We start from the raw sequence: 21763 nt of genomic DNA, 5'->3' as shown, positions 1-21763 counted from the left end.
TACAACTCTGTAATTAGTTTAATGATTTTTAAATTTAGAATTATTTAGTAATAATATTTAAGAAAATTTTAGCACTAAAAGTGTATATAAATGGGCAATTTACAAGAAAAAGCCTTTTTTTAATATTTACAAAAATGAGCCAACCTTTTGATTATTTACTGGAAAAGGCCGAATTCCCCGAAAGTGCGTCCACGTCAGCGCAATGTCAGGTGACATGTCAACAAAACGGGTCCCTTGTTTTTTAGGGTTAGGATTTTTTTTGCATTTAGGGTTAAGGTTTAGGGTTCTGGGTTACTTAATTAAATTAATTATTAATTTAAAAAATAAATTAGATTAGGGTTTAAGGTATAGGGTTAATTAATTAAATTATGGATTAATTTTTTTAAATAGTTTTGTGTTTAGGGTTATGGAAAAAATATATTAGCAATAAAAAAATTTCTACAGTAGTTTCTGAAAAAATAAATTAGAGAAGATGTATCTGAAAAATAATTTTAAAAAGATGTTTATGAACAAATAGTGTCAAAAACGCTTCAAGCAGGATGCACTGTCAGCAAAAGTACTGAAAAAAGCTCCCACGTGGACGCTTTTTTTTACAGTAGTTTCTAAAAAAATAATTTTGAGAAAATGTTTCTGAAAAATAGTGTCAAAAACGCTTCAAGCAGGATCAACTGTCAGCAAAAGTACTGAAAAAAGCTCCCACGTGGACGCTATTTTTCTACAGTAGTTTTTGAAAAAATAATTTTGAAAAGATGTTTCTGAATAAATAGTGTCAAAAACGCTTCAAGCAGGATGCATGTCAACAAAAGTACTGAAAAAAGCTCCCATGAAGACGCTCTTTTTCTACAGTAGTTCCTATTTGGCCTGAGGCTATAAATGAGCCAAATTTTATTCTCAGGTTGCATAAGTTACAGCAAGAAAAATTAGAGACGCTAAGCAGAATAGAAATTGAAGATGAGTGAACGTATTAATGCTGTTATTTACTATGATGGTGAGGTCTGTCACACCGAGAACGACGTTGTTTTTTTTATCGAAGAATACAGCGCGACTAGTTTTTAACCAGAACATAGATTTGACAGAACTTCGTAAAAGAATTAGGCGTAAAATCTTCAGAATGACGCCAATAAAAGTTTTGTCTATTAGGTATCGATTTTGTGCTTCTGTTGATCCCATGACATATGACTCATTCGACATCAAAGGTCCTCGTAGCTTGGAGGCAATGGTGCAAACTCATCTCGCTAGCGGGTCACCCTATATTGAGTTATATGTACAATTTTCATCTCCAAATGATGCATTTGCGACTTCAACATCTACTGCTATTCGAGAGGAATACACGACCCTTGCTCGACACTCCGTTAGTGGGTTGCAAAACACATAAGCGCCCGTGTTTGGTAGCAGTATAAAATACACAACCCCTGCATGACACTCTATCAGTGGATGGGACATGTACCTCGGTGGGTCGATGTTTGATGCTGGAAATACGTACTGGGGAATGACATCAACTTCTAGTGGTTGGCAATCTACATCTAATTAGGGACGTTATGAAACACCCAGAAGAAGGGATGATGTACTTCCTACGACGTCCACAGGTGAAGGGACCTTATATGTTGCTGATGATGGTGGGTTAGATAATGAGTCTGATGTGGATCCACCTCGAGAACCCATCCTCGATGGTGCAGAAATTGCATTATTTTCTGAACCAGAGCCTATTCCAACCGAACCTGAAGATGTTGAAGGGGGTTCAGATAAAAAAGAAGATTCATGACTCAAGGCATACTCGCCTTCAGCCCACATGCATAATGTCGATCTATCTGCAGATAATACATTGGAGTTTCCAGATCTACCATACAGAACGTGTGATCATACAAGTTCGTTATTGGACTCGAGTAAATTGGAAGTTGGTAATGAGTTTTCCAATAAGGATAGTTTTCTTGGTGCATTGAAATAATATAGTAGCATGAACAAGGTTAACTACCACGTGGTTAAATCCAAATCTGATAAGTTTGAGGTGAAGTGTATAGTGCAAGACAGTACATGTTTATGGAAAATCTACACCTCGTTAAGGAAAATGATAGGGTTGTGGGAGATAAAAAAGTCCAAAGGTCCACATACATGTGTTGAAGGTACAGTATTTAGGGTTTTTGAATAATACTGTTATTGTGTAATGTTGCATTATTTAACGTACTTCGTTGATAGGTGTTTCATAAGATCATCCCAAGATGGATTCAGATATGTTAGCTAGCTTAATACTACCGACGGTGAAGGCAGATACCAAGACTTCAGTGCCAGTCTTAATTGCCAATATTCGTAGCTAAATGAGGTACAAGCCCTCTTACCGCAAGGCTTAGATAGCTAGGCGTTGGAAAAGATGCATAGTGGGTGGGATGCTTCATATAATGAAATGTAGCAATGGTGTCAAGTGCTAAAGAGATATGTCCCAGGTTGCATAAAAGACCTTGAAACGGCACCTACGTACTGCAACAACTGATTGTTCTGTGGATGTGAAGTGTTCAAACGTCTATTCTGGGGCTTTAAACAATGCTGAGATGCATTTCTATACTGCAAGCCATTGGTACAAATTGACGGTACCTTTATGTTTGGTAAATATACCCATCGGCTATTGCTAGTTGTGGCACAGGATGACAATGGAAGAATCCTTCCAATTGCATTTGAAATAACACTGGGGGAGTTAGCTGATGACTGAGATTTCTTTCTTTCTAGATTAAGGAGGCATGTCTGTTCCCAACCTAATATCTGCGTTATATCAGATCGGGGCACTAAAATACTAGCTGCAATTGAGCGACAGGGAAGCCTATGGCATCGCACACACCATTGGTATTGCCTAAGGCACATTGCATCCAACTACTACGTGCAATTTCGATCTACAAGTGAAAAATGACAAGTGACCAACATGGGTATTTAATCTCTATTAATATAATTTTTTTTTTGTAATATTGAATTTATTCTAAATGGAAGAGTGGCGTGTAATTTTTACTATGAATTTATATTGGCAGAGTATGAGATAAGTAAGGACTATTTTCATGAGATGTTGGTAGTTTTGCGTTTAGTTAATGAAGAAGGCGCGGACTACCATACCTTTCGAATAGTGGACACAAGCATACGATGGCGACCTACGATATGGTCATATGACCTCAAACCTGGCTGAATGCATAAATTCTGTTCTAAAATGAACGCGTCATTTTCTGATAACATTGGTTGTATAAGAGACATATTTTTGTTTAGCGGTATTATTTCCAAAGCAAGCAGTGAGTTATGGAGGCCAAATACAAGGAGGCCATGCATGGTGCAGGAAGGTATTGTAAGAAATTAACAAGGCGAAGGCGCGAGTGAACACCATGCACACAGTGTGTCACGATCGAGGTAACCTATGGTTTCGTGTGATAGAGTTTGACAAACCGCACCAAGGTATTACTGGCGGGAAATATCGTGTACACTTGAGAAATAAGACTTGTGACTATGGGAGGTTTGACGCACTTCGTTATCCATACATTCATGTAATTGCAGTTTGTTAGAATCTCCATCTAGACTCCATGAACTATGTCGACAAAGTGTACAAAATAGAATACATGTACGACGTACGGAGACACGTATTCCCACCGGTCCCAGATAAACATAAGTGGTCGTCTGTATCGCTTGCTCCATTTAAGTTGTTACCGGATAGAGAATTGCATTGTAAACCAATGGGTCGAGCTTGCTCGACTAGAATACGTAACAATATGGATATCCAAGAAACAACCAGCCAACAGAAGTTGTGCGGATGGTGTAGGAACCCGCCATACAAGTTGATCATGTCCAAATCGAAATAGCTAATAGTTGTTGTAATGAAACTATGTTGCATTATTTATATTTTATTAAAAATATAAAAATATTCAAAATATTGCCTTATTTAAAAGAAATTTTATTTTATTAAAAATATAAAAGTAAATTACAATTACTTTATTCAAAACAACTTTTATTTTATTAAATGAAACAATATAAAAAAGTTTGTACAAATATATTAAAAAAATCAAAGTTGGTACCAGCCAGATTCAGTGCCACATAGGGGTTGTCGATGGTTACGCGCTGGATTCCTCTTTTGTCCAGCTTCCGGCAGGGGTTGTAGTTGCTCTGGCGGGGATTCTGGTTCCTCCGACAGGGGATCTAGTTGTGGGTGTTGGGAGGATGACCCACCTTGATAGAATAGTGAATGCGGAGGTGTTTGCATCACCCATGGCGAAGGTGTTTGAATCCCATAAGGCGATAGGGATTGGAAAAAAAAAGAGCTCTCCAACGGTGCCTCGTGCGATCTCTCATGCGACGGTGGCCTATAGATCGGCAGTCCACTAGGAGCAATCGAGAATAGAGATGAACAAGGCCATGTACTCCAACCTACTATAGGACTGGAAAAAAGGAACATATAAGAGTTAGGATACATAAAAGGGCTAAGATATGCACCTAGCATAATCTGAAAAGGCTGTAATGTAGGTGTCGTCAGTTAAAGTATTGGGCCCAGTGACTGTGTGGGCGCTGTTGATGGGCCTGGTGATTGTATGGGCATTATTGATAGGCCCGGTAATTGTGTGGCGCTGTTGATGAGCCCGCGTGATCATCCCTTCTTCTTGGATTTAAATGGCCTCGTCATTCCCTTTCGACACAAATTTGCCATCGCCTCTCATCTTCCGACAGTAAATATGGCTTATCATGGATCCTAAACCATGGCATGTATTCTGGCACGCACGCTAACTCTGGAACGATGATCGGTTCCTGAGTAGGTATGTAATCATACCGATTTCCTCACATTTCGATATATGCTGACCAATATCTCGGTCAATCTATATGCAACTACTGTAAGTGGATTTTGTGCTCATTATCGAGCACTTCAGGTGCCACAGGAATCGGTTGTTGGAATCCAAATTGCTGCAATACTCTATCTGACTAGTGCATCTCCACGATGTCATATTCGAATTTTGAAAGTATTTATCCGGAATTACTGCCTGAATAGTCGGATCCTCGTATGGTGTCCATTGAAACTATATGAACATGATAAAAATATTAGTTATATACATAATACTAAATACTAAATATTAAATACTAAATACGAATCGACTCTTTTATTATATATATATCTATTTTATTTAATACTTACTTGTGCTTTCGATCGTTGGTCTAATAGAAGCTGTATATCTTTAAGAGAGGTAGTAATCCAACATAACTTGCCGAATAGTTCCACCTAATTAAATAAATTTTTAGCATATGATTATATTTTAAATCTACGTAATAATTGTAAAATCTAATATAAGATTTACCTTGTTATGAGTGGGAATGTATATGGGTGGTCCACTCAATGACGTAAAAATGGAAAGCGAAACCGTGCCCATGATTGCAGTAGTGATAGGCAACCTCCGATTTTGGCTTTATTCGGTCACGTTGCCCTGCATATCTTCCGGTACAATGTTGCCAGCACGGTAAACCCCCAACTAAATTCACCAACTGCTCTAAAATCAACGAGTTTCAGTAACCATCTCAGATCTACGAGGTTTCGTGACAAGTCAATCTTCAGATAACCTCCAACTATCTCAAGAATGTATGCCCGAGCATATCGTATTTTTTGTAGTTCAGTCGAATCATTATCTGACTCAGGGAATGTGTCTTGTAACCAGCCCATCTCGATCCGACCTCCATTAATATTATCCAGAATAGCACCCAAAAGCTCATACTATACGACTCCCCAATCAATAGATTGAGCGGACCCGGTGACTGCGTACTCATCCATTGGCAATCCCAATTGCAAATGCACGTCTTCCAGAGTGATAGTACGCTCTCCGCATGGAAGATGGAATGTATGCGTTTCAGGTCTCCACATCTCTATCAACGCACTAATGAGTTTCGGGTTCAACTTGCACCCCCGGCCTATCGTGGCCACATGCCAAAAACCCGCTTCCCGCAGGTAATTCTCTATCAACGGTGACGAAGGACCAGACGTATTACGGATATAGCATTGCAACACCCGATCTACAGACTTTTATAAAAAATATAAAATAAAAAATAATTAAAATTGCATAAATAAAAAAATCTTAAATAATATTGAAAAATTAAATTTAACACTTACAATTTTCATTTGTTCAATGGAGATGTATTTATTATCAAGACGAATTAATTCTCCGGTCATTGCTAACATGATCGAATATTTTTTTATTTAAAAAAAATTATTCTGAAAAAATTTAAATAGAGCTTTTTTGCAAAAATTAAAAAGAGCTTTGAGAAGAATCTGAGAGAAATTTGAGACAATATTGAAAGGATTGAAGTGTAAAAAAAATGAAAGAGGGGGTTATATATATATATATATATATATATTTTACCGTTTGGGGTTCTAACAGTAAAAAAAATAGTCATTGGAGGGTAAAACAGGCAAAACGCGTCCCTGAGGGAGTGTTTTGCCACGTCAGCATAAAGCGCGCCCTCAAGGTGGCAAAACGCTCCCCAGAGACGCATTTTGCTGACATGTCAACTAACATCGCACTTGCATAGATACACTTTCGAGAAATTCGGCCCATTCCAGTAAATAATCAAAAAGTTGGCCCATTTTTGTAAATATTAAAAAAAAAGGCTTTATCTTTTAAATTGCCCGCATATAAATACCTAGTAGTTACAACAAATTGAACACACTTTTTTTACCTTGGCATTTAATAATTTTTTTTCTCCCCTTTCCTGCGCCATATTCATCTTGCTATTGTTGTTCTATTTTTATTTTTTTTACTCTCAATCTTTTGGTTTAATTGCCTTTCAAGGCCCTTCCCTTTCCATCACCCACAATTCCATAAATATATTTTTAAAGCATACTTTTTTTTATGATTAACTAAACCCCTTTTAGCTTTAGCCCAGAAATTACTCCAACAAAACAATCGTGAGATTCGAACCCACTAAAAAAACCTCTCAACACAGTATTTCCTATATCTCTGGTATATGGGATAGTACAAATTTGCCCCTTATAGTTGATTCAGCTTCAATTGAAAAAGTGTATGTTGGGTTGGAGTTCTTTGGCGTAAAGTTGGGAAGACGAATCAGTCGTGCTGTGTTCGAATTCCTGCGAACAAATTAGCGTGTCTAGGTGGGAAAAGTCAGTTGGATTCCGTAAAGGAAGATAGAGATCGGATTTAAACGACCTACGCGGTTAAGGCCGTTGATTCGAGTTGGGCTTTTCAAATCGCAAGGCTTTTGAAATCTTAAATTACGAACATGTGTATTGCAGTTAGAAATTTGGCAAAAGTCAGTTTGCAGGTCGTACCGATATTGACTACATTAGAAAAAGTTGGTGATCGGGACATTCTTGGTCACTATAACCAACTGATTGCTTGTAAGGGAAAATCTATTTCAAGGATTGATTCAAGATTGGAGTACATTGAGGCTAAAACTAAGCTTAAAAATATTTTATTTACCCATTTATTTTATTTTCTTAATTTTTTTTGCATATTCGAATCTATTTTTATTTTAATTATTACACTTCATATTTCCTTATTTTATTATCTTAATCAATTTAAACCCCCCATTTTTTTTATTTTTTTCAACACTACTACGCACAAGTCGTGGGCACGACTGTGGCCGCAACAACAAATCTAATCACAAGAAAAGGTGAAATTAGATAACCAGACCTTGTAGATTCGACCCTACTACTTTATATTTCAATTTATTGTTATATTTGTTGTAAAATTTATATTTGGTAGTTTCGCACCCATCAACTAATAATTAAAAAATTATAATTCAAAAACTATCTCACAACTCAATGTTTCCATATATTTCTTCTTACAAGTCAATGTTTCCATATATTTCTTTCTCACCTACCTGTGTTGCAGGTAAATATTTTTATAAATTAAAAATAAATAATATTTTATAAATAAAAGAAGTTGAAAATAATATAGAAATTTTGAAATATTCTATTTAGAAATATATTAGAATGTAAATTATAATATTAAATTAAAATAAAGATAAAACAACATATTTTTATTATAATAATGATTTATGATACATATAAAAGATATTTACATTAAATTGATTAAATATGAAATATATTTACATTAAATTAATAAACACATTTAATAATGATGATTAATAAATAATTATTGAAATTTTATATGGTAAAATTTTCTCACCCATTTATGATTTCATGTATGGTAATAAGGTAAAAAAATGTATAAAAAGTACTTGATTCGCACGGAATAAACAACTTATAATTTTTTTAAAATAATATTATATTATATTAGCTTATCATCAATTAAAATGATCTTATATATATTTTCGGACCTTCGATATCATTAATGTTCGAATATAATTTAATTTTTCCTCTTCAAAGAACCATTACTTTAATGTTCTATTCTTTTTGAGATACATTTAACTTATTAATGATAAAAATTTTCTTTATTTTTATAGATATCTTTCTTAAATGTTACTAATGGATGCTATTTATAGATCTAAACTTAAATTTTAATTAATATATAACTCTAGCACTTATGAATTGATAATTAAAAGATAAAATCAATCTCTATTTATATAATTTGGTTTTATTCAAATTATAATTTTATTTTATTTGATTAATAAATATGAAAATAAAAATACTTATAACAAATAAAAATAATTAAGAATTTTTAAAATAATATTTTATTAATTATTTTGACTTATTGATAATGAGTAACCCTATTTTAAAGTCAATAAAATTATTACAACTTATTTTTAAATAGAATTATAATTAATAATTCTAAATTAATTTATAAATATTTATAAATATCAATTTAACAATATAATAAAAAATAAAAGGTATTGTTCCTAGTTGAATTTTTTTTAACTGGTGCATTTATAAAAAAATGACATTTTATATAATTAAAATTTAAAAGGTAAAACACTCAAATCAACTTTGGATTCCACTTTCCGGATGGTTAATGATGATAAAACCGTTGAAACTTTTAAAGTTTGCCATTGCTCTCCTAAAAATTTCAAACAAAAAGTGAGAAAAATTCTGGGTTTTTAATATTTTTTTATGATAAATAATCTTGATTTTAGCATACTTCTTTTAGAATTTAAATCTTTTAAAAGTATACCCACTGAGCAATGTTCTTTCCTTCGTTCTCACGTTGTAAAGGCTGAAAAAAAGCTTGCATTTTCATAAAGAAGGCTTCTGGTTTACTTCTCACTAAGCTCCAATGCTCTCACTGCCTCCATTTATCTTTTTCCCCTTTGGTTTAGCCTTGCATTAACTCCCACTTCTTCCCATCATAGATCTTCCATTTTCAGCTTCAACCCAATGGAGAAACTCCTTGAACTAGCACGTTCCAAGGACCCAAAGGACCGAGCAACAGGGGCTGAGCTTCTTCATTCTCTTCTCCAGTCTTCCACTGGACCCTTGTCTTCTTCCGACGTTGAATCTCTTGTTTCAACTTGTATTCACCTTCTCAATGACCCATCTAACTTAAACGCCTCTTTGGGAGCTCTCCAGTGTCTAGCATCTGCTGCCGTGCTCTCAGCTGACAACTTGAAGCTGCATTTTGATGGGGTTTTACCTGCAATTGTGGAGTGTTTAGGGGATAATAAGCAGCCTTTACGTGATGCAGCTAGAGGGCTGTTGTTGACTTTCATGGAGGTTTGTTGTTTACCTTCCTTTTATGTCATACATTGTGATTTGAAATGCAATTAGCTTTTCAATACCTTGGAGTTTTCTGGGGCTTCTAATTATTCCTCTAAGAGCAGTTCTGTTTTAGCCTTTCAAGGTTTTCACTATTCTTCTTCCTTTTTCCTTTTGGATTATGGATTATTGTTATTTTTTGCTTTTCTCTGTTTGATGTATAATTATACGAGTCTTTATCAATTAATCTCTTTCAAGTGAATTTATTTAGCCTAAGAGCAGTTCCTTTTAATAAGTTAATACTTCTGATGATTCCTCTAAGAGCAGTTATTTTCTAGGCTTCTAAGATTTTGTTATATTTTTCCTTTTGAATTTTGGATTTTTTTTTCTATGGTTGATTAAAACTTGATTAGGTCAATTTTATTTTAACTTTATTTTTGTCTTTATCAATTAATATTTTCAAATTGAACTCAAAAGTCTTTAATTTTTTCAAATATAATTTTATCCCCTTTTCCTAAATTTTCATTTGGCTTTATGGTTTTTCGTTGAGGCTTTTTTTTTTTTTTTCAATAAAAGAAAGAAAAATCTTGCCGAGTTGCTAGTTGCTGTAGGTCGATTTGTTCTGCTGTTTCCATAATTGTGCATAATAGGCTTAACCGTGTTCTAATCCAATTGTTTTCAATTTTATGCGTTAAAACTTTTTCAGTATGGTAAGGGCTGAATTTCGCTTGAGCAGCATTTGCTAGAACCTTGCTTTTTCTTATAAAATATCAAGCCATTTCTATGTAGGGTCTGACTCCAAGCTATATATTTTACTCTGCAATGGATGGACCTAATTGCTTGTAATTAATTACTAATCCTGCAGGTTTCTTCTCCAACTATTATTGTAGATAAAGTTGGGCCGATAACCTGGGCGCATAACAGCCTGAGAGTTCGTGAAGAGTTTATGAGGACTGTCACTTCTGCTATCACTGTTTTTACGTCGATGGAGTCCATGAAGGCTATTCTTCCTCCGGTATGTCCATAGGGACTGGTGGTTAGGAATAAATAACTCCCAAATATCATTCCTTTCGGAAATAACTTCTTTTTTATGCTCATTGTGTGTGTGTGTTTTCTTCTCTATTTTTTTCCCAGATTTTACAGATGTTGAATGACTCAATTCAGAGCATTAGAGAAGGTGCTACATTGTGCATTGAGGTAATTATCATTATGAGTTAAGGCTGTTCCCTTTAGTTGGCCTAATAGTTTATGTATCACAAATGCAAAAGACAAGCCTTTCTCTCGTTAATACAGGATTACTCAGATATTTTTTTCTTCTTTCTATGAAACTGCAGTTGTACATAAAAAGACCATACTCATTTCTTTTGTCTGTTGTATGTGCATGAGGGTGCCTATATACGTATACATTCATAAATAAACCTATAGTTGTGTGTGTTATGATTCTTTCCAAGAACCATTTTCCTTTCTACTACAGGTGTGGTTTGGTGTCTCCAATCACCTCTGCGGCTCTGTTGTTTCTGGCCTAGATCAAGTCATTAACTTAATTTGAACTCTTCTTGCCTCTCTTTTGTTTTTTGTCTTTTTTGTTTTTTGCTTTTTGTTTTTTTTTTTTTTTTTGATGTTTAAATAAGAAATATGAGAATGGCTTGCTGGACAGCTAATTGTTCTGGGAATGAGTAAGGTGAAAGAGGACTTTCTGCATTATGCTACTAAAGTTCCTAATCACATATCCATACAACACCTTATACGTTTTGCAGTCTATTTCTTCTTCTTTGATGTAGATAGACAATACACTTGAGCTCCCTAATCCTCTAGGATCATAAAAGGAAAGCAAGAGGCAAGCTACTATAAATAATTAATTGTTTATTTTCAGGAAATGTACATGCAGTTTGGGCCTGAATTTCTTGCTGAACTCCAGCGAAACAATCTTCCTTCATCAGTGGTAATGTTATGCATTATTTCTTTTGGCTATTTCTTGGTTTCTTCTAAGCACTATCATGGTGATGGTAATAATTTTCAATGTTATGTTTTATTTCTTTGCCTGTTTCTTGGTTTCTTCTAAGCACTATTATGGTGATGGTAATAATTTTTAAGTTTGCCATTCATCTCCAGTTGGGCCTTTTTCTAGAGTTAATAATGGCTTCTGGATCATTAACACCATTCTTTTTTATTCTAAAGGATTTGGTTGAATTTTACATAGTTTATTTTTCTCTTTATGCATGTCATAGTTACATCATAGGTTCAAACCAATATGGGGTTGTTGGATTTGTGCTGCTAACTATTTGGTGGTTTACTGTGATTGTCTTTCTCATAAAGTGCAATTCTTAACTGCAGTTAGGAGATATTAATATCAGATTGCAGAAGATAGAACCGAAGGTTTTCAGTTTCAATAGACACGTGTCATCTGCTTCTTCTGATCAAGTTGACTCAGCCAAGGGGAACCAAGCAGAGAGCAATCCTAAGACAAAGGATTCTTTTAAAGATATATCTGTTTCTGGAGGTCAGCATGCATATAGAGTTCATATGCAATGCCAGAATATGATGCACTGCATTTGAACTTCTTCTAATATTTTTTTCTTGGATGTATAATGTTTCATATGATATCATTTGGAAGTTGGCTAAAATTTTCCTAGATAATGTGATTATGCCACTAAAAATAAAGTTGTTAGGATCCATATACCGTGTTTGACACATATTCAGACTTGGTTGTGGGAATATGACCTTCCAAGGAACCTCTAAATACATGGAAGAATTTGAGAAAAATTGAATATCTCGTATCGGAAACATACCTGAGCCCAAGTAACATAGGTTAGGATTTCATTTTTCTTTGCATTTTGATTTAATTTAATGGTTCCACTTTCAAACTTAGTCATGAAGTATTAATGTTGTTGCTACTTAGTTTAGGTTACCTTGCAATTCCTTTTGCTATAATTCTTGTTTACCCTAGTTTCAAGCAGTGTCCGTGTTGTATTGCTGTCAAATTAATTAGCTTACAGTGACCTGACAGACTAATATGCTTATAATGTGTTATATAGGAGAGATTGACTTTACAGACAAACCCATAGTTCCAGTTACTTTAAACTCTGAAAAGGAGCTAATAAGAGAAATGGAGAAGATTGCGTGTATGCTTGTAGCGGAAAATGATTGGTCTGTTCGAATAGCTGCTATGCAGCGAGTTGAAGCTCTTGTCATTGGAGGTTTGTGCTATTTATCACTTTGTTACTCTTTTCTCTAATTTACTCAAGCTCTGGTTTGAACTTGAACATGATCTATTCAACCTTGAATCTGTAACTTTTGAACTCATTTATTTACTACATTGTTGATGTAGTGCTTGAGTCGTACATTTCCCCAATGGTGGAATTCATGCTTGTTTGTGGACTAAGATCCTGAAGTTGGTTACGAACTTAAGCTTGTTTACCAGTTCAAAATCAAGATAATTTGCTTAATAACCAAATATATTGTTTTCATTCGAAAATATCCCAAATATGTAATACTAAACATTTGCTCTGGAAGCACATTAAAAATCCTTAATGATAATTTGCAGCTCATGTTTCACCAGGCTTAGTGCCTAAGAGCTAAGTTTTGAGATGCGTGCTTTTGACTACATGATAACTTTGAAATTAATCTTCTTCAGTTTTGTGTTTGACAGCGTGTGTGCATCTTTGAACCTAAAACTAGGAAGTTGGTTTTTCTTATGCGTTGAAATTTATGCAAACTGAAAATGTGCTCATATGCTAGAAGCCTTCTATTATTTTGATGGTGTGGGGCTTGTGTTGAATATTAAGTATTTAATTGTCTAGATTTTTTTCGATTAGGTGCCACCAGTTATCCATGTTTTCATGCTCTCTTGAAGCAACTTGTTGCACCTCTTTGCACACAGTTGTCCGACCGAAGGTCTAGCATCGTAAAGCAGGTTAGTTGAACTATCGTACAAGGAATGATGACTCAGTATTTAGCAGTTGTGCTTTCATTGGTAGGATTTCCTCTGCTGGTTGCTGTTGAAAATCATAATCCTGCCATCGCCAAAAACCCTCTCTGCATTTAGCAATATTTTGTATCACCCATTAGCAATTTCCATGTCCAAGATTTATCTTCTAAAATTGTATTTTACCTATATTTTTCAGTTAGTTGAATTGATATCTTGGAGGATGAGATGCTTATTTGCTTTTGCAAATGTCAGCTTCTAATTTCATATTTCCCTGCTGCTTCCCCCTTATGGAAAATACTTTACCTATATCTTGACAGCCCAGCTATATTTCTTTTGACTCTTCATTTTCTTGAAGTAACTGTTTCTGATCTGATCCATATCTGGACATGGGTATCAGGGATCTGTCCCTCCAAATACGTGGAAAATTTAGAAAAAAAATTGAGCATACTCATGTTAGGCACATACCCGTAGCCATCACTCACACCAAGTCCAATTAACATAGCCTACAGAGCACAAAAGGCTATCAATTAAACTGGATTGGAGAAGAGATACTACTACAAATGATCAATAGAATCTTATGGTATAGGTTGAGATATATGACCAGTTTTCAATAAAAAACAATGTTATCTCTAAAACAGCCAAATACATTACTGTTTCAGACTAACTAATTCATAATTGTTCCATGCATAAGTATTGAAAATTCATTTAGCAAACCAAATAACATCTGTAAATATGAATAGATATAGTAAAGTGAAAATGAATATTTATATTATGCAGATAGGGATTTAAGATAACTAAAATACAAAATCTGAATTATGCATCTTGGAGCAAATTACAGACCTTATTTATTTTTCAAAATAACTGTTCTTAACTCTTTGTTACCCTCAGGCCTGTCATCTCTTATGTTTCTTGTCAAAAGAGCTGTTGGGGGATTTTGAAGCTTGTTCGGAAATGTTCATCCCGGTAAGAATTTTTTTTCATCTAATAAAATCACTAGTAAATATAATAGCTTCAGCCTGTCCTAACATCCTCAATATAGTGCTTACATTTCTGTTCTTTTAACCTTATGGTTGCTTTTGAGTTTCGAGTTTCAATATTATTATGTGATACCCTTCTTAGGTCCTTTTCAAGCTGGTTGTGATTACGGTTCTTATAATAGCTGAATCCGCAGACACCTGCATCAAAACAGTATGTGCAGACAATATGAAAGTCTCTTATTGTAACTTCTTTTTCCCATTTTTATCTCGATGCCTGTATTGATGCATACCTATACTGTATAGATGCTGTGTAACTGCAAAGTTTCCCGTGTACTTCCTCAAATAGTTAACCATGCAAAACATGACCGTAATGCAGTACTCCGTGCTAGGTAATTTATTCAGTCCTTAATGACATACGCATGATAAGTATGGTTCCTCACACAACTCTCATTGACAATTACAGATGCTGTGAGTACTCTCTTCTGATGCTGGAGTACTGGGCCTATGCGCCAGAAATACAGAAATCTGCAGATCTTTACGAGGATCTTATAAAATGCTGTATAGCTGATGCAATGAGTGAGGTATTGCTTTGGTAATTACTTTCTTTTCGAAGCTATATATCCCATTCTTGTATACCAACCTCTCGTTTTGGTTATTGCGTATTCTAATTTCAGTTTTAATCACAATTTTACAATATCTCTTAGATTATCAGTTTCAATTTTTGGTTATTAGATATATTATTTTCAGTTCTGAATATGGGTATGGGGATATTCTCCAAGGACCTTTAAAATATAAGGAATAACTTAGAAAAAAGTTAATGAAAGATAAGAATAAAGGAAGGTGGTTGATGCTGGTACTAAAAACCAGCTACTTTTCTGTTACCATGGATTATTGCACCAGTTTGTTGCAGTTAGGATACATCAAGATATGGTAATGTAAATAAATTTACTTTTACGATTAGGCTAAGAGTTTGGTTGTTTTTGTGATATAACGAGTTATTTACACTGCTAGAACTAAGTGAGAAATTTTTTAACTGTCACTCTTCGTACCATATATTTATTGGTTCTGCATTATATATATATATATATAGAGAGAGAGAGAGAGGGAGAAATTATGCTCAATGATGTGGCTTATATTCAATAATACTGGGAAATGAAAGGTACGGTCAAATGCTCGTCGTTGCTACAGACTGTTCAAGAAAACTTGGCCAGAGCGTTCTCAGCAACTATTTCTGTCCTTTGATTCAGTCGTCCAAAGGGTATAAGCTTTCTTTTTTCATCTTTTTGAATTTCCAGTTTTGATTGATTGGGTAAATTATATAGTTTTTTTGTAAATTAAAAAGATGATAAACGATGAAGATGGGACCACACATAGACGCCATCCTTCTCCTTCAGTTCGAGTAAAGGATGTCCGTAAATCCCATAAGGCTTTTCAAGCACCTACTTCTACAACTTTACCTGGACCTGCAACTTCAGCAGTTACCACAGTGGATCGGAATAGGGCTGTACCAGGAGGCATTCCTCTATCTGCTGGTCCATTTCTCTCTGAAGTAAAGTCACATCGAAATGGTACTGAAAGAAGTTTTGAAAACATGCCAAATACAAACAAACAGCGGGCTCCGGCTATCGAAAATGCGCTTGCTGGTTTAATTATACCTGAAAAACTCAGTTATCAAAAGAAGAGGTCAGCTAGCTTTGATTTAGGTATATGCTAAGTAGCTCGAAAAATCCATTGAGAGCTTTCAGTAACTGTCACATTCATCATGCAAGTGCTTCCTTTGCTACTTTGTTCCTTGACATGGATGAAAATTTTCTTTGTGGTTCCTAGTGCAGGAGTTGACCCTCCTCCAGCTTGTGGCCTCTCATTTCCCCCTATTGTCGCTGCTTCAGCTGTTACTGCAAATGCTATTTTTACTGACTCAACTGCATCGACCGTTAAAGGTTGGAGTTCTTTTGTCCATTTTATATGCAATTCCAAGCTTGAAGACTCTTTTCTCACTGCTTTAATCTAACCATTGAATCTTTTTTAGCTTGTTTGTCATCGAAATCGGGGAAGCAAGCTTGTGGTTTTATGGAAGAGCATTCTGATGATAGGTTTGCCCGGAAATCCGTAGATAAGCATATTGACAAACAGCATGTAGATACTTCTTCAAAAGATGCCAATTTTAGGGACTTCCAAGGTAATATTATTCCAAACTTCCAGAGGCCGCTTTTAAGAAAGAACATTTCAACTCGAGTTTCTGGAAACAGTAGAAGTTTTCTAGATGACAATCAGATACTACTTAGTGAAATGTCGAACTATGTGGATGGCCCAGCATCACTCCAGGAGGCTCTGACAGAGGGTCTCAGTCCAAATTCTAATTGGTCTGCTAGAGTTGCGGCTTTTAATTATGTCCGAAGTCTGCTGCAGCAGGACCAAAAAGGAGTCCAAGAAGTTGCACAGAATTTTGAGAAAGTCATGAAGTTGTTTTTCCAACACTTGGATGATCCGCACCATAAAGTTGCACACGCCGCTCTCTCGGCCCTTGCAGATATAATTTCAGCATGTAGAAAACCTTTTGAAAGTTACTTGGATCGAATCTTACACCATGTGTTTTCAAGGTTAATTGATCCGAAGGAATCAGTTCGGCAGCTTTCTGTAATGAATCTGGAAGTTGTAAGCAAAGCCTATGGCATAGATTCTCTTTTACCAGCTTTGCTCCGTGCATTAGATGAACAGAGATCACCGAAGGCAAAACTGGCTGTTATAGAATACGCTATCAGTTCTTTCAAGAAGAATGCTATGAATTCAGACGGTGCTGCTAATAGCGGCATCCTAAAGCTGTGGATTGCTAAATTAATACCTTTGATCTATGATAAAAACACAAAACTAAAAGAAGCAGCCATCTCCTGCATTGTATCTATACATACTCACTATGACTCCGTTGGTGTTATAAACTACATCATGTGTATGTCAGCTGAAGAGCAAAATTCTCTAAGGCGAATTCTTAGGCAGCAAACTCCTCGAATTGAAATGGATCTTATGAACTTCTTGCAGAACAAGAGAGAAAGACCCCGTCCTAGAAACAGTCACGAGCCATCTGATGTCGGACTTTCTCCTGATGGTGAATATACTGGTGCATTGAAGAAGGCTTACTATTTTGGAAGATATTCTTCAGGTTCGAATGATATCGATAACAGCAAGAAGTTGTTCTCCATGCAAGAACCGATGCAAGTTTTAGAACCTATTGCTCAAAAAGTATCAAGTGAAGCTCAGAAAAATTTACCTCAGAATCTCGAAGGCGGCTGTAATAATGCTTTTACTTGCACTACTACTGGTGCTGACCATCCTGATGGTGTTGATTGTGAGAATTCAATGGACGACTGGCCTTCGACATGTTTTGACATGAATACGATGACAATCTCTAATCATTTTGGAATAAGCAATTCCACTATTGGTATTGACACTTTTGTTGATGTCAATAATAGTAATGAGAATTCCAGCAATACCAAGACTTGCTCTTCTCTAAAATCGCGTATCATCATTCCTCAAATTCTTCACCAGGTGAACTATGAATGTCAAAAGGTCCCTTCGTTAGCCCCCCCCCCCCCCCCCCCCTTTTTTCTTGTCCCTCGCTGTGAAAATCATATTTTATCTGAGTAATTTGTTTTCCCTTTTTCTTTTATTGTCTAGAAAGGAATAAACTCATTTCTGTATTCCGACTCTCCACATATTTCAGATTTCTAACAATAAGGAGAGTGCAACCGTTAGACAGCAAGCACTTCAGCAGCTCATAGAAGCTTCCATGGATACAAACCTTTCGTTATGGACAAAGGTATAATCTAATTGAAATTAATGATACTCATTCCCAGGATACAAACATTCAATATGGACATAAGTTACCATGTTTAAGATCGCCACTATCAAAGATGTTGTCCAACACATATACACGTGCATGGAGTTGGACATGAAAACATAAATAGTATGTTAATTGCCATTTATGTTTAAGAAGAATTTGGTTTTTCAAGGCATTGACCAAAATCAGTTTTCAAACCTATGCTAAAAGTTACCATAGATGTAATGGCATGCATGAGGGAGACAGATCTTGTAGTTTGATGGATGGTATCTTAACCAGTAATGGCCGACTGTTATCAAGTGATAGCAGCAATATGCTGATGCTGGTGGACGATTATTTATTTGCAGCATTTCAACCAGATTCTGAAAGTTATCATTGAGGTGTTGGATGCTCCTGATTCTTCAACCCAGGAATTGACCCTGCAGTTAGTAGCTGACATGGTGAACAAACAGGTTTGTGGAACTAAAACTTACACTATATCCATCAAGTGAAGTTCTAAGTAGTTTTATTCTCGAAAATTTTCTTTTCACCCTATGTTGCACTCGAGCATGTGTGTTGGATGCGTGTATGATTCCAACATGGGTTTGTTTAAAAAATTTTAAAGCTTTCTCCATGTATTTGGAGGTTTCTTGGAGCGTCATATCTCATACCCATGTTCAGATATGCAAAAAACATAGGTGTCAGACATGAGGACTTCAAGAAAAATGAAGAATCTGAATAACATAATTTTGACCTATGTTTCTATTATTATCTAATGTGCTTAATCTATGTTCTGTCAATCCAGAAAGATGCGATGGAAGATTCTATTGAAATTGTAATTGAAAAGTTACTTCATATTGCTAAGGATGCAGTTTCCAAGGTGCCATTGTTTTCATCAATTGTTTAATACAGGCTATATGGCCTAATGCTACCTCTTCTCGTGAACCTAATACATTCGGATTATGTTTCAGGTTTCAATTGAAGCAGAGAACTGCTTATCAATGATTTTATCAGAATATGACCCTTTCAAATGTCTAAGTGTATGATTACACGACTTTCATGAAATTTTGCTCTAATTGTGAATTTTTATCCTACTTTTGTCTCATTTTCGGAGTTGCAGGTTATTGTAGCCCTTTTAATCCATGAAGATGAGAAAACTCTTATTTTTTGCATCAAGACATTAACAAAGGTATTGAATAGCTGATTATTATCCTTATGATGTCCTGACATGATGAAGTTAATGACAAAAAAATGATTTATTGAAACTAAAGATTTAAAAAAACATTGGAGCTTGTTCGTTTGGGGAAGAATATGATCTGGTTCGCTTTGTTTTAAGAAAAAAATTGCAGCTAATGTGCAGTGTTATGGTTTTTTAAGAACCAATTGCAATAGGTAACCAAAATGGCCAAAATTGAATTCCACCTGATTAGATTTGTTTGGTTCATCAGTTTAAAAAAAAAATTTAATTTTTATTTTTATATAATACCTTAAAGTTTCTCCTCTAATTTTGAAATAAAATATTTTTTAGTACTATAAAAAATATAAACTATTTAAACATAAAGAATAGAATTTGGTTCAATTTTAACAATTAGGTTATTTAACTTCTGAACTGAAATTTGAACTAACTGAATTTAACAACCTAACCAAAAGCAAACCGAAGAGAACACTACTGTTTGAATCAGTTTTCAGTTTTCTGCTAGCCTAGAACAGAGTAGTAGGAGGTTCAACAATGGTTGCAGACTATAAGCACTTCATCCAAATAAGAATGGCATAAAATGAAATTTTAAAAATAAATAAGCATTTTCATGTAGTTGTAACCTTACATTCAAATTTAGTTTCTTTACCTCCAGCTGATAATTTTTTCACTTGACACATAACATTATATTAAAGCACCGACAGTTTGTTACCCTTATTTCATTATCACATAATAGACTCATCTTTTCTGCCTTTGCAAGCTTGTCCGTCGACTTTCTCAAGAGGAACTTCTGGCTCAGCTACCTTCATTTTTACCAGTTCTTTTTTGCGCATTCAGCAATCAAAGCGCTGAAGTTCGCAAGGTAATAATTTTTGTACTTTTCAGTACATGTGCTGCAGATATCTTATGATTCCAGATAGCACTAAATTATATTACTCGAAACTGTGTTTGTCAGATACTGGTTTATGTCCCCATGTTTGAAAATGTGAGGGACATGGGTAATTCGAGAAAAATGAGAGTGGCCTTTGAACTTAGATACGTAGGGCATGTGCTGCAGATATGTTCTTTGTTTTGGATACAGCTTAAGGAGTTAGATTTGTACTTAGATCACTGAACCACGTAAGAATTGTATATTAGCCACCAATCACGAATTAGATTATTTCACCTTTCCATAACTTTCTTCAGACTTCAAGTACATCTTGTTATAATCCATTTGTGGCATTTTTAGAACTGATCTTATGGATTTACATAGGAAAGTTTGATGGTATTTTATTTTTCGTTCAAGCTTGATACCTAAGATGCTAGGTTACGTATTAAGATTTAATTTATGTTATTTCAACTTCATTTTACTTGAAGTACCTGTGTCCAATGCATATTTGGATATGGATACAATGATGTGACTTCCCAAGAACCCTTCAAACATAGAAAAACTAGAAAATAACAAAAAACTGAACATACACCACTGCGTATCTGGAAAACACCATAGTCCGAGTAAGATGGAAAATAATGCACGAAGTCTGCATTTGGCTATGGATCCCAGTGCCTTATTACCAACATTGATTTGTCTGAATAACCGGTAGAAAAAACCAATACCTGATCACTGCTTGTTAGGTTTCTCCCTCGCTTGTCTTAATTGATCAATCATTCATGCTCACTATTTTCCATTATCTGTTTGGCCGTGCTGGTTACAGACTGTTGTTTTCTGCTTGGTCGATATTTACGTCATGCTCGGGAAGGCGTTCCGGCCATACTTGCAGGATCTTAATGGGACCCAGTTGCGTCTGGTGACTCTTTATGCCAACAGAATTTCTCAAGCCAGAACTGGAACTTGTGTTGAAGCTATTAATTTGCCGGCGGTCTGAATCTGTGGATTTAAGGGTTCTTTTATGTAATTCTTTATTTAACTAATTTTCCTTTTTCATATATTTGTCTTTGGTGTTCTTGTGATTTTGAGTATGGAATATAAAGGGTGAATTTCAAGGCTTTGTTGTAGTTGACCTTTTGTCTTGAAATGCAAGAAAGTGTTCTTTGGCTTGAATTAGGTTACTGTTCGGATTAGACTTGGTAATTTCTGACATGAGGCAAAGACGGTAAGAAAAATAATTAAAACATAAAAGTATTTAAATACATATCTATCTCAAATAGGAGTGAGCATTTTGTTGAATCAATTGAAAATATTTTAGGGTACATAATAAAAGAAAGATATTTTTAAAAAATTAAAAATTAAAATTCTTTATGACTC

The 21763-nt window shown here is 35.0% G+C and overlaps 1 protein-coding gene across 6 annotated transcripts; it reads left to right on the top strand.

The window, feature by feature from the left end:
* The first annotated feature begins 8931 nt into the window (after positions 1–8931).
* On the top strand, positions 8932–21559 carry LOC108457203 (CLIP-associated protein-like). 6 transcript variants are annotated; one of them, XM_017756120.2, is made up of 22 exons: positions 8932–9625; positions 10473–10622; positions 10742–10804; positions 11481–11549; positions 11942–12107; positions 12643–12804; positions 13423–13520; positions 14424–14498; positions 14655–14723; positions 14816–14901; positions 14976–15093; positions 15672–15770; positions 15855–16195; positions 16340–16452; positions 16542–18055; positions 18231–18326; positions 18695–18799; positions 19132–19206; positions 19298–19366; positions 19447–19515; positions 20282–20383; positions 21213–21559. In XM_017756120.2, the coding sequence occupies exons 1-22, from the start codon at positions 9290–9292 to the stop codon at positions 21381–21383; spliced, it is 4146 nt and encodes a 1381-aa protein (XP_017611609.1). In that variant the 5' UTR covers positions 8932–9289; the 3' UTR covers positions 21384–21559. The 6 variants fall into 6 exon arrangements, with proteins under 6 accessions (XP_017611609.1, XP_017611608.1, XP_052874876.1 ...); XM_017756119.2 differs by having other exon boundaries at positions 15855–16215; positions 16345–16452; XM_053018916.1 differs by having other exon boundaries at positions 9499–9625; positions 10498–10622; positions 15855–16215; positions 16345–16452.
* Positions 21560–21763: the final 204 nt, after the last annotated feature.

This window comes from Gossypium arboreum, chromosome 9 (genome assembly GCF_025698485.1).
Source record: "Gossypium arboreum isolate Shixiya-1 chromosome 9, ASM2569848v2, whole genome shotgun sequence".
NCBI lineage: Eukaryota > Viridiplantae > Streptophyta > Magnoliopsida > Malvales > Malvaceae > Gossypium > Gossypium arboreum.
This window is presented reverse-complemented; position numbering and strand designations above follow the sequence as displayed.